This window comes from Mycteria americana, chromosome 1 (assembly GCF_035582795.1).
Source record: "Mycteria americana isolate JAX WOST 10 ecotype Jacksonville Zoo and Gardens chromosome 1, USCA_MyAme_1.0, whole genome shotgun sequence".
NCBI classification, from domain to species: Eukaryota; Metazoa; Chordata; class Aves; order Ciconiiformes; family Ciconiidae; genus Mycteria; species Mycteria americana.
In genome coordinates this window covers 157,401,345-157,419,612 of record NC_134365.1, presented here as the reverse complement: position 1 = coordinate 157,419,612, position 18,268 = coordinate 157,401,345, and the positions used below count along the sequence as shown (strand labels likewise).

At 40.1% G+C, this 18,268-nt stretch overlaps 1 protein-coding gene across 1 annotated transcript in view; it reads right to left on the bottom strand.

The window, feature by feature from the left end:
* Positions 1-3,526: 3,526 nt before the first annotated feature.
* The window catches only part of IRS2 (insulin receptor substrate 2), a 32,263-nt gene continuing 17,521 nt past the window's right edge, over positions 3,527-18,268 (bottom strand). The window contains exon 2 of the mRNA XM_075525975.1: positions 3,527-5,982. Within this exon, the coding sequence (XP_075382090.1) occupies positions 5,978-5,982 (5 nt within the window). The 3' untranslated portion in view covers positions 3,527-5,977. The remainder of the gene's footprint in view (positions 5,983-18,268) is intronic.

The window sequence follows — 18,268 nt, the reverse complement described above, 5'->3', positions numbered from 1 at the left end:
CCTTTCCACAGTCATTTAGTGTACAAATTTGTCCGAAAAGCCATTACGTCTGGGTGAAAGGAAACTTTTTAAAGGAATTAGGAGCATATATTAACTCTATTGTTTTAAGGTCAGACTTTTCACACAAAAATATTCTAGTGGGGATGTAGTAAATTCATCCCTTTATACACAAGTTTCATCATTTGATCTGATATTTTGAATTAAGAGTACACTTCAGTTCACTTTTTTGGGGGAAAATCTAAGTCATATTACAATACCTACGTCTGTACTCTTTTGCTCAGGCAAAAATTCCACGTTGGAGTTTGTCTGAGGTAGAATGGTAGGCCTGGATGTTCACCTCTGCAATACAGCTTAGTCAGGCTAATGAATGAACGGGGAAGTACTAACTGCACTGTTGGGTACACCCACATTTTCAGACAGGCTCCTTACTTGATGAGAAGGAAAACTATTTTTAGGAGCAGTAGCAGAAATTTCAAAGGGTGAGACAGAATAATACACTAATGTTTAATGCCTGTCAAATCTGGGAGTTCAGTTTGACTGGTCCATCTGCAGCAAGCGTGTTTCCACGTAAGGGAATCCTGTTCCTTTATCTAGATGCTCCTCGTATTCGTAATAATAGATGTCTCAAGGTGCGTCTGATTCCATTTTCTGTCTCCTCCATTTACAATATGTAAACATAGCCTGATGTTTATATCCTCTTCCTTGTGTAAGAGCTAGGATTTTGGCGGTAGTGCTCCTCACCTTCTAGACATACGTTCAGTTTAGCACTTACTGATGCATTTTTATGATTGTGTTTATTACTCACTTTAAGCAGAGGGGAAAAGAGAAGACGCAAAGACGCCTTGTAAAGAAATACTGAGGATCAAATACACTTTTCAAAAACTTTTGGCAGCCACATGTTCAACATATGACACTGTATTGCCTAATAATTTGAGAAAAATCGTGAGGCCATGGCTCATATGAAGCAATGTTATGTGTCATATCCATCCCACAGGCCTTATTTTCCCCATCCCTAGCTTGAACATTGTAAAACATACATTTAGTCTGATATGTAGATTGGACATATCACAATAATAAATAAAAAATAAAAAAAACAAACCATGGATCTATATTTTCAGAAGTGAATGGTGACATTTTCTGTCCCTATTATTTTGGTAGGCCATTGAGATACTTCAGAGAAATCCTGTTTACAGAAGTCAGATTCCCACTAAATGTCACAAATCATACCCTTACATAAGAAATATCTATCATCAACTGTAAGTTAAATATTTAGGGCTCCTAAAAAGCAAAACCCCCATTCATTAAATATAATCTCTGTTTGCAGACCCTTTCAGAGACCCTCGTCCCCCAGGAAAAGCCAGGTGCAAGTCAGCTGAGTCTTGCAGTGCATCTTGATGTCTCTGCAAGAGCTGGCTGAAGTTCCTCAAGGTGGAAAAGCCATCTGGGAATGACTGAAGCAGTAGTAATATACTGAAAGATTTGGTAGGTGATTTCCCTCCCACAGAGCATAAAGGCTTGCATCTCTGGCCAAATCTGTTCCCTTTGCACTATTCAGCAATAGGTCTCCCAAGAGCAGACTCCAAGTTGCATTTCCTCACTCAGAATACTCACAAATTCAGAATTAGCGTAGCAAATACCTGAACCCTTTCTTCTTCCCATCCTCTTTGAGAACAGAAAAGAAGTTGAACAGTAGGAGTAGGTGTCGAAGAAGGCAACTTGCTTGTCCCGCGTTCATTATTCAAAGGCTATTGAAAGATGATGCCTTTTATAGCGGTCTCCAGGGCCACTCTGAACTGGAGAATTTGGGAATGCTTCTAAGCTCCAGGGCACAGGGAAGTGCTGAAGGTAACCTCATTCCATGCTGGGATGACACCTGGACATGTATCAGCCATTCCCTGAACCCTGTACCGCAGAAAGTAATCCAAGGTTCCCAAGGAGGCTGGAAGCCATGGACTGCTTTCAGGTCCTTGAGAAGGATAGTCACTGGACAAGGACTTAAGACCACCACTCTCAGGTCAGTGCAAATGTTGCTCTGTTTGGAAGCAGCCTACATCACCCCAGACTGTGCTGTGGGTGGGCTGAGTACCCAAAGGTTTCCTTTATGCTCCAATTATCAGAACTTGAACCCACCAGAGAATCTGACACTGGATTTCCAGGTGTCTTACCAAACACATTCTTCATCTATGGTATCATAAGGTACCACTCACATACCCTGTTGACAGCAGAAAAGGAGAAGATACTTTTGGATAGTTGTATTTCTCCAGAGCAATTTCAAAGGCTAAAGCAATTGCTCTTTCTCTTCAAGGACGTAGGCACCGTAAGATCCACAATGTCCCATTTTGTCTCCCCTAGCTAAGCCTGCAGCTAAGATGGACAGGGCAGATGAGAGAAGGAACTGAATGTTCTCTCTTGGGCAGCATATATATTATCTGTGATTTATGCCTGCACTCTGTGGCTTATATGGACACTCCAGCAACCACAGGATGATCCTACTGCAGCAATAGACAGAATTGCTCTTTTCCATTCAAGCCACTTTCAGAGAAAGAACCTGAGCTTGCCACAATGAGCCAGGTTTTGTCCTTTTAAAGACAAAGTTGCACAAGTATGGTCCTTCAACCATCCCCAAAGCATAAGGTAACCATGAAGGTACCAGCCCATTTAGTGGTAGATGTGGCCAGGAGAATATAACATACGTGTCCCAAGACAGAATTTCACTCCAAATTACTTTAAATGTGGCACACAGAGAGATCATGTCTCCTCTTGCACCAGCAGGCCTTACATGTGATTAACAAAGATGTGTCACTCAGACACTCCTCAGCTTAAGCAAAGGAGATCTCAGCAAGTCTGCTGTGAAATGGACATCAAGCTTTTCATGAAGCTACTGTTGTCGTCCCCCGCCCATCATCACCACAGTCCCTGTCATGAGACAGTGGCCCTCACACAGGTCATTTACCTGGGTGCAAGGAACGTTGAAAAAGGCTCATTTACACAGGTATAAGGGACATTCCTACTAACCAGGAGCAGATCAGGCTACGGTGACCCCATGGTGTCTATGACTGCGCCCCAGAGCCCCTGCACGCAAGCCAGCAGACGAAGATACCTACACAGAGCATTAGGTTCCCGTTCACCTTGTACCAGTGTAAGTGACTACACAGCACGTACAGGACAAGTCTGCTCCCACTAAATAGGCTGCCAGAAGGACTCCCATAGTCCTCCGCTCACTTTTAAAACTGGAATTAAAAATTAAGACCAAATTCTGCTCCTAGTTATTTCCTCAAATATACAAACTTTGCCTTTATAATACCTATCTTTTTATTCTTAAACAAGATTTAAAATTATTTCATAATTTTTCTGGAGTGTTGTATGCATTAAAAGGAAAGCAGGTAAGTATGTGCAGAGCAGTGAGATCTGTTCAGAGAAAGTGTGTTTCCATTTAATAGAGAGAATAAACTGATTTTATGTAAACAACCAGAAAAAACACCCCACCCCTAGAGAAAACAGGCACACAAATACTTTACTCCTTTCATAAATAATGTATTTTATTGCATATGGCTATTAAGGAGAGCATCCATGATCAATACAGACTAAATACAATACACTACTCTAGTTCCATTTATTCTGGTCTCCAGCAGCATCACATTTATCCTTATATACAGCGTGTACATTGGAAGACACAGCAAGATAAGTTAAGTCTCTTGTCATATCACAATAGCAAGAAATATATTTAACATCTTGATATCCAGAAACAATACGTACCCAGAAAGAAAACACTGCTTAATAACTGTTAAGATTACATAGCAAAAAATATTTTAAATTTAAGGTAAGTCAGGCAAAATGTACAAAGACCCAATATACATTGTGAAGTTTTAGCAAACATAACATTTATACATTTTGGTTCCATTCTGTAAACTAAATTAAGAATGTAAGTATTGCATATGCCTTTGTGAAATATACAGGATAGAGAAGAATTGACTATATTGTCAAGTTTTTGTTTTGAAGTTGCTGTATGCATTTTAGCCATTTGTTTTAGTGGCATGATTTCTTAATTGGTACAGAGGGCTACTTCAAAATAGACGTTCAGAACATTGAATTCAGCAGGTACCACACTCAGTGCTATGGGGGGGTTCAGATAGAAAATGTCAAAGGTGGTTTTTTTTTTTTTTAGTTCCAGACTTGAACAAGCAGCATTTCAGAATGTCTTAGAACCATTTATAGTATTGTTATTAAAAAAAAACCCCAAACCCTCAAACAGATAGATTAGATATTTAAATTGATTTTAGATCTAATGTTGTATTAGCCTATGCATTGCTGTGATTTAAAACCCCCCAAATTACACTGAAAAATGAAGTGTGTCATGGGGTAGGGAAGGAATTAGTTTACATTCATCTTTGTCTTGTAATACAATCCTCAGTTCTAAAAATTCAGCATGTAAGCAGGAAGACCGCATTGCCATTCATTATATTTGTAAGACATTGACTCTCGTCTTCCTCAGAAAAAAAAATCCCGAAAGATAATGCGCTGTTAATAGTGAAGTACAGGTTCCACCTAGCACAATGATTTAAAAACAGAAAAAAAAAAAAAAAGTCTCACGTAACTCAAATAACTTAGTAATACTTACATGTCTATCAGAGTAGGCACTGGGGAGGTACCCTTAAAATGTACATGAACTCTTCAACAAATTTATCGAAGGAGAAACAAGGTGGCATGACATTCTGCTAGTCTGGTGCAACAGTTGTGTGTGAGATTTGTGACGATGGCCGCCACATCACTCGGATTTTCAGGCTACTGGAAATGTGATGCACGGGTAGCCTTGAAAAGAACTCTTGGATAAGTGACTGCAATGGTTCTTCTTCCCTGTAATAATGCCTGCAGCTGCAATGGTGCTTTCCTAGTAAAAGGCAAACATCGGGACTTTCTAGATGGCAAGATAATACTGTGTTAATATTAGCGCTTGAATCTGCCCAATACCCATTATCATCCCTGCATTCCTAGCATGCCTATGTGGATTTTTGGTTACAAGAAACGCAGCTAAGAACAGGGTTAGCTGACAGAAGTGAGCTTGTAAATAGGAGAAAAGGCTTTTGCAATCTGAAGTACCTACATAAACACCTACATAGAGAGGATTAAACAAGTGTGTCAAAGGTAAAGAGAGATACCCCCAATACAGTTTGATGTTTTTAACTTACGTTGCTTCAGTTACACATTTTTATATAATTTTTTTTTTTAAACTACTTTGAATCCTCCGTCCAAGTCCGATTCACAGAGTTTCATCCCATTTTAGACTTTTCAGTGCCCTGGTTCGGCTTCGTCTGAGAAGTAAACCCTGCGGCTAGTGATTCACAACCCAGCAGCAGCAGCTGTACGCGTTGCAAGTTCAGTAAGGCTGACGACCGTTCTTGAGAGATACTCAGCATAGAGATAAAGGAGGTCCTGTCGTACACCAACACCGCAAATCCGGCTTTACTTTGAACTGAGGTAGTACTGTGGTAGGCTTGAAATTATGCCAGTAAATACCAGATCTTGCTGCTTCAGCAGGTGTTACAGAATCCCCTAATATGCCGAAGAATAAATACAGTTTCTCTTTGCAGAAAAAGGAAATGAAGGCATTGGCCATTAGTTAAAGAGGCCGGCAGAAAAGTTCCTACGATCTAAAGAGCATCTCCAACTTCTGTCGAAACAGCAGCAAAATGATACCGTAGATGCCATGGACAGGTAATGAGTTAGGCAGGTTGCTTTCCCTCCCTCCCAGATTTGTTGTACAGTTTAGTCCACAACAGTTAAGCAACTGTCCGGACCAACAAGAACAACAAGAACAACAAAAAGTAAACCTTAAGCAGCTTCAGTTACAAAAAAAAAAAAAAAGAAACCAAAAACAAACAACCAACAAAAAACCCAAAACAAACAAAGGTGTATGCCGAGCAGCTTCTTTGAATGTTGTACTCTGTTGTTTGAGGTCATGGTGAGAAAACGTACTCCTTCACTCTGAAAAGAAAAAATGAAAGAAAGTCAATAAAAGCTGAAAAAAAAAATCATATTTATGATTTAAACAACACAAAATACCACAGTGAGATTATTCAGAATGGGTTTTCACAGAAAAAGCAGCTACACAATAACTGCTTTTATTTTTGTATACACCATGAGGTATTGCAGAGGCAATAAAGGGAGTACTCCCCAATCCAACACCACCTCTTTTTTTTTTTTTTTTTTTTTTTTTAAGAACTTTTCAGCTGTGGCTCTTCAGACCAGCAAACCACAGGAGAAAGCACTGGTTAGAAAACCCGACACAAAATCCCCCCAGTTCAAGTTGTGACCATCACTGTTTGCATCAGTGGAAAGGAGTTCCAACAAGTTTCTTGAGACTATATTGTCTTTAGGGAGAGAGTCTTCTAAAAACATAAGCAAAGTCTAGAAAGAACCTTCCTCTAATTTAGTTATTTGATTTACTAAATAACTATTATTCCAGAAGTGAAAAAGTGGGTAGGTGTGCAAATGGAAGGAATCTTCTCCAGATTACTGACTACAAAGCTGCTTGAAACAGTCAAGGTGAATTATGAAGTAAAACAGAAACTGATTACAAAGTGACCCATCCTATTTTAAAGAATGCAGCTGACTCCTTTCATGTTTTTTCACTACAAAGAATTAATAGATAGTATGTGCCACCGCTGTAAAGGGACATTATTATATTGATTAACTCACAACATTAAGATGATTTGTTAACATGGTCATTAAAAAAAAAATTTAAAAAAATCAAAATTTCCTTAGTATGTTGCTTATTGTGTAGATTTTTTCTGTTTGCTATAATATTTGGAAAGCAGCAATGCACAAACAGTAGTGATTAAAACACCAAGACTGTAAATTTTACATGACAAAACATTGACACCTCATTTCGAAAGGTGCCAACTAAGTGGTAAATCCCAATACAACATCAGGCTGCAACATTACATTCACGCTAAGTGCTATTAATATTGTCTAGTTCATTTAATAGTTTATAGCAATTTTTTTTGTTGTATGTTTTTGTCCCCGAGTTTACAAGTTAGATGAACATTTTAGTCTGAAGATGTATTACACAAGTTTTCCTAAAAATTGAAGTTATTTGGAATGCTTTGAGAACTAACATTGTTACTTAGAAAAGTCTATAAAGGACATAACCCATTAATTTTGACTGTATTAATACAAGAAGTCAGTATTCCTGTACATTTTTAATTCCTTTGGAACCACCAAAATAAGTTATATATGAAACCTGGATGTCAAAGTAAGCATAGTGCTTATCTGTGCAAGTTTCAATCCATATAAGCCTCTAATAAACCAATTCAAAGGCTTTTCCTTCAAGTCTACACAAAAACAAAGGTTGACATATCTTGGCATATATGTGAGAATCGCTAAATTGCTATTGAATCTCTCAGAGCTAAGGTTTACTTAAGGAATTAGTCCTGCTGGAGTCAATTGGAGCCGCTATGTGATCAGATACTTAGGATATTACTTAGGATTTTATTTCATGACACAGCTTGAGATGAATTAATAGCTTGCCAAGACCAAAAGGAGAACATCTCATTGCGCCCACCCACTGCCATTTATTTGCTGCCCATTTATTTTTCTGACCAGAAACTAAGTGAAATCTACCCATTCAATCTTCAGAAAATGAGCTTTTGTTGTTTGGGCTGGGAGGGTGTTTCAAGTTAAGACCTTGAACTGGCTTACGATGCAGTCGAGGGAGCCCCAAAACTGCCATCACCATCCCGTAAGGCTGCGTGGGAGAACGTGTGGCAGGATGGATGGTTCTCAGAAGGGAGCAGAGATCCCTCGTTTGAGGAAAAGCCGCCTAACAAACCACTTTGTTCCGACTTTTGTTTAGGGAAGCAGGAGAAATGCATCATGTAGGCAAACAAGTGAGTGTTTAAAGATACATGCTGACTCTGTGTTACTGCTTTCCTCCCCACATGGAAACCAACCTGACAATTAAATTCAGGTTCCCAAAAGTGGCCACATGACAGTGAAAGCCAAATAAAGTTTTTTAAAAAAAAAAAAAAAAAGTCATGTGTTCAGATAGGGAAATCAGAGGAAAGTATTTTTTTACATGCAAAGAACACAAGCAAGTATGTTTCCAGAAGTATGTCAGCCTAGGGCAGTCATCAGGGAGGATTATTAGCAACTGAGTAAACCTGCCGCTGGTCTTAGAGCGCGACAGGTACTTTCCAGCCAGAATTGAACTGGAGCAGGGGAAGCGGCCGATGCTTCAAAGCGCTTCCAAACCTGGTTCATAGGGTTTTGCAGGTGGACCATGGGACTGTGGGCACAAGCCTAAGAGCCTATGATACAATAAACACGTCATCCAGTGAGTCTATAATGCTGACCTATAACTCAACAACTAACCCAAACGTAGTCTTCATTAATGAAACAATTTCCTCTGACTTCAATAAGCTTTGAATCAGGTTTTGAATAAGCTTTGAATCAAGAAAGGAAAAATAACTGCTGCTACCACTTGATCCCCATAATAGCAATGTCAGCTTCAGAGGAAGCCTACTTGCAAGAAATAAGTTCCAAGTTCCATGTTAAAGTTAAAAAAAAATTTACATCAATATCACTGTTAATTTTTACTTCAGTGATTAGTATCTTTTACTTATTTCGAGTCTCAGGTGAACATTCCACTTACACAGCAAGCCAGTTATATATGTATTACCAATATACATTGTCTTTATCCAGGAACTAAACAAAATTCCTACAGGACACAAATATATTCTCTGATAACCTCATTCCCCATGGGCAGGCACAAATCAAAATACAAAGTCCAGCACTGTATCAATACTGAAGTTTCCTCTTGGTTTTGAGCTTTATTAAGAAAAGCATCAACGATGACTGCTGAGTTTCCAAAACTACTTAAAGTCATCTGATTCCACCAGTGCTTCTTGGGGAATAAATCGGATAATAAACACACACAAATTGCTAGGGAACTACCAAATATTCAAAGACTTGTTAAATATACTGTGAAGAGAATACAATGCTTAGTCAATTAAATAAGATCTAGTCTGCTTATTAATTTTCAAAGTTGGTAAGGAATGAATAAAAATTTCCTTAATTCCTAAAAAGAATTCTCATCTGCTAACAAGCACGCAGACAGAAACAGCTATTCACGTGGCTCACAGCAAAACACGTTGCTGGTTATTCATAACCAGTAAATTTATTCCACTGGCAGCACGACTGCCAGAGCGGATCAGGCATGGGATGCAGAACCCCCAGCTCCGCCACGGGCTTCTGCCCCGACTCCAGGCAAATCACTTGGTGGCTTTGTCCCTTTGTTTCCCCTCCCCACGCTGCCTGCCAAATCGATTAAGGCTCTGATCCCGCTAACTAACTTCTCCTGGAAGAGCAAGCCTATTGATACAACCGAATCTGGAGGTTAACACCACGTATGTCTGCAGGCATCGGGCCAGGCCATTAGACAGCCCAGCCCAAGGAACCAAATCCCACTCGCGGGGGAGATATCTTTGGCCCCCCCAACACCCAGGAGGAGACACGTGGCCCTGGGCAAGGCAGCTGGCCAGCCAGAAAAGGCAAGTGTCCCCCCACCAGCAAGCCGCACTGCCCTCCCTGCCCTCCAGCACGGCGCGTTGCGCCTGGCCAGGCAGCCCGCAGGAGATGGGCTTAGAGGCACCTGCACGGGCTGCAGCCTTGCACCTCAGCAGCACCTTCCCTACGCCCAGAGCAGCCCGTGTCGGCAAGCAAGCGCAGCGGGGAGGCAGGCGGCAGGGGCTGAGGGTGGGGAGGGACAGCATGGGTCCTGATGGAGATAAACCCATGCCGACCTGGCACCGACAGCGACAGGAGACGGCCTGAACGGCAGCCTCCGAGGGCTTCTTTATGGGAGGGATTGTAGGATGCACACACACGTGTTGTAGGGTCACAAATTTGGCCAAGCATCCCAATGCGAATGCAGCCTGCCTGCTCCCCGGGGAGCTGCACAGTAGGAGCCAAATCCTGACCTGGCTCTGACTCTTATTACGCAATTTAATGAATACTATACTTAATATTAAGTACATAGGTAACCCTGCTAAAGATAACAGAACAACTCATGTGCTGAGCTATGGCTCTCCACAAGTAATTCCGGGGAATCTGAGCTCTGCTCAGCAGGACTGCTCATACCAAATAAAGCTGAGCTCGGCCATCATCGAAAGCAAAAGGTTTCAATCAGAGCTTAAACATTCGCCTTACCAACGCTTCACAGGAAAACGTAAAGTAGTATGCTCTAACAGTTTACAAAGCCCACGAAAAATATCCATCCGAAGTAAAACGTTTCCACATTTGATGGGAAAAACAAGTTAAACCATGAAATGAAAAAGCCATGTTGTTGTTATTTTTTTAAACAAGTCATGGTTGATCATAATTGGAGACATGCTGCCCCAAGTAACTAGGCTCTTTTGGTATGTTATTCCACTAAGAAACAGTACGTAATGTTATTTAGATATGTCTCTGTTGTTTTATGAATTTAGAAAAGTGAACATCAGGTCAACATAGATTCTTCATGACTGATAATAATTAAAAAAAAAATCACTGAATTTCTTTAAAGTAGTAAAGTAGGAATTTTGTGGCCACAGTTATCTATATTAAAATGAGCTTTATAGTACTTTTAACTCTTGTGTTAAATAGTCAAAAATCATAACATTTTGAATTGCATTAAGATAACCATGGGGAAAGATATTATCTTCTGAAGTAGGAAACAAAACACTAGATTATCTGGAAAAAGATGCAGCATGTCAGCACCTGCAAGTACTTTTTTTTTTTTTTCTATTATTTTTGTTGCAGCATACATGAGAGGCTAAACGTTCATCTGATGGTATGGACAAATCCCCACAATTTATAATGAGTGTCAACTTTTATCCAAAGGTAACTAAAAATCAAAGTAATCTGCATTTGATACCATATATTTACATGACTAACACTTATTTTACCTTCAATCTTACACTAGAGGAGTTTAAGCAGCTGAGCCTACAGTAGAAGTAGAGATGACAATGAGGGCTATGTTTAGTTGATTTCAGAATTTGACATAATTTGTGTTTCATATCATTTTTTCAAGGTTGTTATAGATTTTGTAGTTATGAATAACTAAACATTAAAATGTAATTATGTGGAAAATAAAGGATTAAACTTAGAAATGTCATTATAATGAATTTATAGCTAAAGTGCTGGTCCAGAAATACATTTCTCATATCAATTATAATAAAAATAGGCACTTCAAATTTAAAATTAAGAAACTAGACATGCTCATTTTTCCAGGATTAATTTAATACAGTTGCTATTATGGCTCTTAATTTCAGAGCTACAACCACTGTGTACTATTAAACAAGTTTGTATAGATGTGATTTAATCCTATGATTAGGGATAAAATAAATTAGACAAAAAACCCTCAGCATAGTACTATCTGAAATTTGTTCAGTTATCCTCTCCCTTGCAAGCTGGGTATACAACCGTTCAAAAATGTACACGAGATTAAATAAAATCAAGCTGCTTTCTCCGAGCAAACAAAATGCTAGAAAAAAGTGTTTAGTCCTTTTGGCCTTCCATTGGGAGTTTGTTAAGAGGGACAGAAGCACACATGCAGAAGCAGATGTGGAAACGATATAGAAAATTTGCCACTGAAAAGATTAGTCTGTGGCAGCCAGCCAAAGAGCCGCTCGACAGTCCACATGCACAGGATTTAACCATCGTGGAATAAGAAGTCACGTTCTTGGTTGATGACCATTATCATGCAACTGGAATTGCCTCCCACCTTACAACCATCACACCATTCCTTTATCAGTGCAGATTCGAAACCCAGCACCGCAAACGTGGCCTCAATTAGGCGGGTGCCTTGATTTTTACAGCTCCTTCCACCACACCAAGGAGAGAGCGCAGCTTTTCCCAGGCACAGACTGACAGCAGTACGCAAACTCCATTTCGTGACACCATTTCGCATGCAAAGTGAGACTGCAAGTTTCTTAAGAGACACAATTTTTGCAAAACAACGTGCTCACCTTACAAGTGATGAAGGGCGAGGGAGGAAGGGATGGGTGACTAACACACTGAACCACCTACCAACCCCATCCTGGGAGACACAACAAAAACAACTGAATTAGCACATCTGCCCCTACAGCATACACCAGGCAATACTCGGCTAACTTCTGCCATCCCCAATGGGTACCTCTACCTCTCTGACCTACTCACCCTATGAGAAGCTAGTCACTCTAGCTCCTTATAGTCAAGGAGAAGAAACAGGCACTTCTAAGCAACAATTCTTCTGCCCTGTTTCATGTTAGGCTCAGCAGAATAAGAGTTATGAAAGATCTCCAGGTCTGTGAGGTGTATGACTTGGTATTCATTTTAGGAACAGAGACCATACCCTTTTACACACCTTTACAATTGCTGGGAAGTTTGCTCAGCTGGGATGTCAAAGGCATATTTGTCCCTCTTCTAGTATGTATCAGCAGTCATTAACGAGGGCAACAAGGTCTGACAAGAAAGAAGAGCTTGATATTCTCACACAACTGCTGACTGAAGTGCCACCAATGTTGGTGGACCTATTTCAGGCAGGTAACACTGAGGGGGGGCAGAGGGGGAGTATAATCAGACTTCTGGTTAGATCCACAAGCGAGAACCTGGCTGCCATTCTAGATATCAAAGGCCAATACCAAAGTCCAATAGCTTCTTCTGAGCCACTAAGGTTACCTCCATCCACATGCCTGAACACACAATGTTAGAGTGCTCTCAAAGAGCTTAAAAGCATGCTTTTTCTCTGTCTCAGTTGGGAGAAAAAGCAATCTTTTCCAGTGATTAAATTGAAGAATTATTCGTATTAAAAATTTAAATATTCATGGGAAGAGGGATAAGGACTCATGTAAGTTGTGGGAAGTCATGTTCACTCTCCCTTTCCATTACAGTGGATATCTAATTATTCCATGAAAACAGCTTCAGTAGGAAAGAACGAGAGCACTCTACCAAAGAATATATGGCTAAGATGCACTAAGGGCAGGGAGGGGGGAAAGAGGATTGAGATTTTTTTTTCAGCCAGCAAGGTACTGGATGCCTGTCGGTCCTGGGTGAGTGCTCTAGCCACGTAAATATTGTGGGCAGGGGAACAGAAACACTTCCTCCAGGCACTCTTTGAAAGACTGATCCCTGCCTCCATCATTGCCAAAAGGGCTTAGGCACCTGACATCAAAAGAGGTTTCAGATTTACAAAGTCTTTATGGAGACTGGAGCATTCCTCCATCCTAGAGGAAAACATTTATCTTCCAGAGAGCAGCATGCTTTAAAACACAAGGCTCTCCTCAACTTTCACAGTCAACTACCTGCCTGCTTTGCAAACTGACATTCAGACTGCTTACCAAGGAGACTGAAACACCCCCGGCATTACATACGTTCATTTATGCATCTAACCCGGGATCTAAACGCACTGGATGGTCACACACTAAATGTTAGGCTGGCTGCTGCAGCTTTTGGACTTTCAAGTTAGGAGGTATGTACAGAGAGGTGCTGCTTCTCACAGAAGAGATATGTGGGGAGTGAAGGGAGAGAAAAAGAAAGCAGGGAAGGGCTAAGAGGAACAACCTGGCATGCACAGGAAGGCAATCTTTTCCCTACTGCTTTCTCTTGTTGTCACACCCTCACTTAAAGCTCTGAACATCTGGAAGTAGGATAGAAAAAGATTTTAAAGGATGATCTTCAATTCCTGTCAATGCTTTTCTAGAAATCTTTTGTGTTCTCACCGTTGTCAATGTGAATCATCAGTAATAGCAGAGTGAGGGGAAGAGGAAGCTAGGCAAGAAGTTGCAGACGTCACGTTCCGTGATGAAAAGACACCACGACCCCCTAACCTCCCCAAAACCATTTAGTGAAATAAGCAATACAGCACAAAACAGCTGCACTGAACCTGGCCAAAGATTCCTCTAATCCAGTTTCCTTCCTCTGACAGTGGGTCAAAAGCAGCTGCTTAAGCAAGACTATAAAAACCAAGACAAGCATATGGAGATACTTCCCCAAATTCTCATCTAGCTTCTAATGATTTACCTATCAAGGACCTCCTGCACTTCACCTCCCTTCATGGAAGCCTTTAGTACCCTGTAGCCTGGAGTTTCACACTTGAACTACAGGGTGCAAGAAGAATTATTTCCTTCTCCTTGTTCTGAACCTGCCACATATTAGCTTAATGCCCCCAATAAAGCTGAAGTCTTACTTCCCGTGGACAGTTAAGACTCACAGCCCATATATCATCACACGTTGTCCTTCCTTTACTCTATATACTGAGACACACAGCAACAGGAACTGCAATCCCCCGTATGGACGTTTCCTATCTACAACCTGAGAGCACAACTGAAAGGCTCAAAACCACGGTGCCCAAGCATTTCTATACAACCCTGCAAAACTGGGATGAAAAGCACTGTACAGCTGGCCAACACTTTCTGCACGATTCTTGGGAGAAGAAAAACTATGCTGTATGTTACCTGAAAAGGTTTCTAACACTTTGATGGGAAATCAGTTGCACTGTGTATGTGGCCTGCAGTAGAAGGAGGGAAAAATTCTCTGTAAGAGAAAAAAGTATCCACAGATGTACTGTGTTTCTCAACAAAGGTCACTACTTTATTTTGGCTACTTACTTAAAGCCTGCTCTTTAGGACGAAAGAGAGGAGAAAAAGACGTATTCTCTTTTTACATAATCTCCTAATAGGTTCTCAGTATTTGACACAGATAGCTCCTACAATTTATTTTCATTTTAACCAAACCTTTATCAGTAGGTTTACACAAAGATGATTTTTTTTCTTCTGGTTTTTTTGAGGTTTGTTCTGTCCAAGTTTAAAGAGATTTTTTTTCCCATGAGACTAGGTTAGGATCCTTTTCTCACACTGAAAGAAGAACGAGCTGATGCATTTTGGGTAATACTGCTTAGAAAATGTAAGAACAGTTTACTTTCTCAATTTTGTATCTTTTGAAGTATCATTACTGAGTCATTAAACAGCTACATATTTCACTTCAGCTATTAATCTTGTTGCATATAATATTACCCCTGTTCTTTTAAAACTATGTCTCGTAGTTCAGAGTTGTTAATACAGTAGCACAAATCAGGTCAAGCCCTTAACCTTTTTGCTTTATTAATTCCACTTAAACAATAATTCAAGCTTCTATACACAAATGTTTGGATTAAAAAAAAAAAAAAAAGTCAAATATTTCCATGAATAAAGCCAGAGTCTCCTTATTTTAAAGGCTTTTTTATTCTGTAAACTTTGGGGGTTTTATATTGCTATTGTTAGAAACCCCTACTAATGGAGCCTATAGTTCCAGGCACTGTACATGCACATAGGCACAATATATTTTTCTACTAACCACAGTAAACTAACTGTAGAATTGTGATTATGACTTATGAAATGTATTGACTTGTGAAATGTATGACTTATGTAAAAAAAAAAAAAAAAAACAAAAACAGAAAAACCAAACCACACTCCAGAAAAGCGCTTGGAAACAACACTGCAAAAAGAATTTGGAAGACTAAATTTGTGAGAAAAAGCTATTACAACAAAACTTTGTGAAAAGGTGAACTTCCTCATACTACCAGACCACCTGCAAACCTTTCATGATGAGAGGGAGCTAAAACCAAAGCAGAGGCTTACCAGTTCATCACGCATCAGGGATGCGGCTCCCAGCTGCCGCTCAAGCCATAACCAGCAGCTTTTTGTCCAAGCAGAGCAAGCTACTCCTCGCTGCATCATCCCTGAGCACGTTCCTTCACTTCATTTGCAACACACCTTGGTACTTACTCTGCTTGTGACACCCAGCCACCAGCCATCGCCAGGTTCAGTATGCTGTCATGGACACACTACACAGCACAAAGACGAGACTCTGCCTATTTTCTGTGAATAATTGTTTTTTAAGCCTTAAAAATATTTCTGCAGGAACATTATTTCTGACTGTTTGAATTACAACCAGCTTATGGCTGGTCAAAAACATTTACAGATCTATTTCCACTCATTAGAGTATTACAGTTGCTATTTTATAATCATCTATGTGTCTTGCTGTATTCAGCTATACTCCTTACCCGTGGCATCTGTTAAATGTAATCTACATAATACAAAATGAAAATACATAAATTCAGTCTTAGAAATAGATTTAGGTAGAGAGAAAACAGTCATAATTTAAGATACTCAGAAATTACTATGGCTACACCTGAAATGAGGCCAGTGGGCTCAGCCGACAGCCCTGAAGTCCTGAGCTGTAAGCAAGATTATTATATGGGAAGCCACCAGAGAACCCACTGCAGTGCCCAGGGACTGAGGCTGGGTTTTCCCCCTGGATGAGTATCAGGGGACAGGATGGGGGCTAGGAGATGATGCTAGCCTGGGCCTTTTTCTGTCACCTTCCATGCAGTCAGAAGGTGACTGGAATCTCCATGCCATGAACTCAGGGCCTGGAAAGTGCCCTGGTCCCACAGTTCAGACATGGGATTTGGGAGACAGATCCTGCCCAGAACCAAAAGAGTTGAGTTTAATACTTTGTAATACCTCCACAGAGAATGATCAGAACATCTTGCCCTTTTCTCAGGTACACAACGGGGCTATGATCATCTCTCCAGATACTGTTTGTAAAAGTACTCCTAGCCAGGTCGTTAATAACCAGGAGCCGAGCTCTCATTGACTTCCTTGGGATTGTAGGCTTGCAACCCACAGCTACGCTTGGCACAGCAGATACTGTCCGAAAGCCAGATCCACAAATTTAGCGAGGTGCCCTGTCCCTGTTGATTTCAACACCTTCGTCCGCTTGAGCCTTAATACTTATCACTCTACAGCAACCCACTAAGTCTCCTTGAAAACAGCCATTCAATCCCCCAGCAGACATTTCCTACTATTCCTTCAATAAACAAACGCCCTAGTAATCAAAGCAAAACCATGTCTCAAAGAACATTATTTGTAGATTTCTTATTTACCATTCTCCCTTGCAACAAATGCATTTCTAAGAAATGCTAGAAAAATAAAAAAAAAAAAAAACATTTTTATGTTGCATTTTTAAAACAAGCAGGGGTACCTGTAACTTTCTGCTCTGAATTTAATCTCGAGATGGATTAGCATTTCTTTCTGAAGCTGATATGGATTGCATTGCATACACAAGCTAGTATTATGTTAACACTTGACAGGAGAGGATGTCTTTTGTCACATGGGCATCATAAATATCATCCACATATCACTCCTGGAGGCTAACTGATAGTATGTTGGAAAGCAGAGGCAAAAAGCTTTGTAAACTATTTAGAAAAGTAATTTTGGTGGTTAAAATTTATCTTCTGAGAACACCAGTTTCAAAACTGGAAGCTGGTCCTAAAATAACTTGTGATCGCAGAAAGCATATAGGCTAATTACCTCCTCTGTCTTGCTCATATTTTACTTTCTTTCTCAAGCAAGAAACACAGATCGTACTGAATGAATGAGATTGTTCCCAGCTCCGCTGGATGCACCTTGAACCCTCCCCATCTTATAGTCTACTGCAGAAATAAAGTGAAGCAAGACCACATTCATTAACTCTGCAAGACCAAACAGATGCTAAAGCTTCACTTTTAAAAAAGGCAGCTAAAGAAGGTGAATGCAAAATGCCAAGTTTTACCTACTCTAAAGAACAAGAATATCTGAGACATGCAATGTATCTCAGCTTAGAAAACAGCACTTATTTCATTGTTTTTCAGCCTGAGACTTGCAGTACAAAATGTTACCTTCCCCAAGAAAAAAATGTTAAAATATGAAAAATACTATGCTGTCAGAGCAGTGTGCTTTCACAGCACTTCTCAAAACTTCAAAGAGACTTTTTAAAAAAAGACCAAAAAAATTAGCATCATTTACGTGCAATATTGCTAACTCCAGAGCAAGATGCACTTTCTTCTGTAATTACAAGAGCTCTCAGTAAATATTTACACAAACAGAGCTGTACTCTACTGTTTCACCAGTTCTGTTTTTTCCTCCTCTCCCAAGTGCTCTCACACAGGTGTCTTTGTTTTGTGTTGTTTAATGGCTCCCCTGATTTGTTGCCAGTAAATATGTTTATAAGCAACCAATGACACTTAATTGTCTTAAAAAGGCTCGCCGGTACCTCATATAGCATTTCTGAAAAACACATTTTACTTATAGCAATGTATCTGACCACACAACTATATAACTGACACTCTCATCTTTCTGAAACTGTATTATGTTGCTGGGACTGTTTCTATAAAACAGATTAAAAACTGTCTTTGTCACTTAAGATGGGATACTTAAGAGTTTGGCTCTAG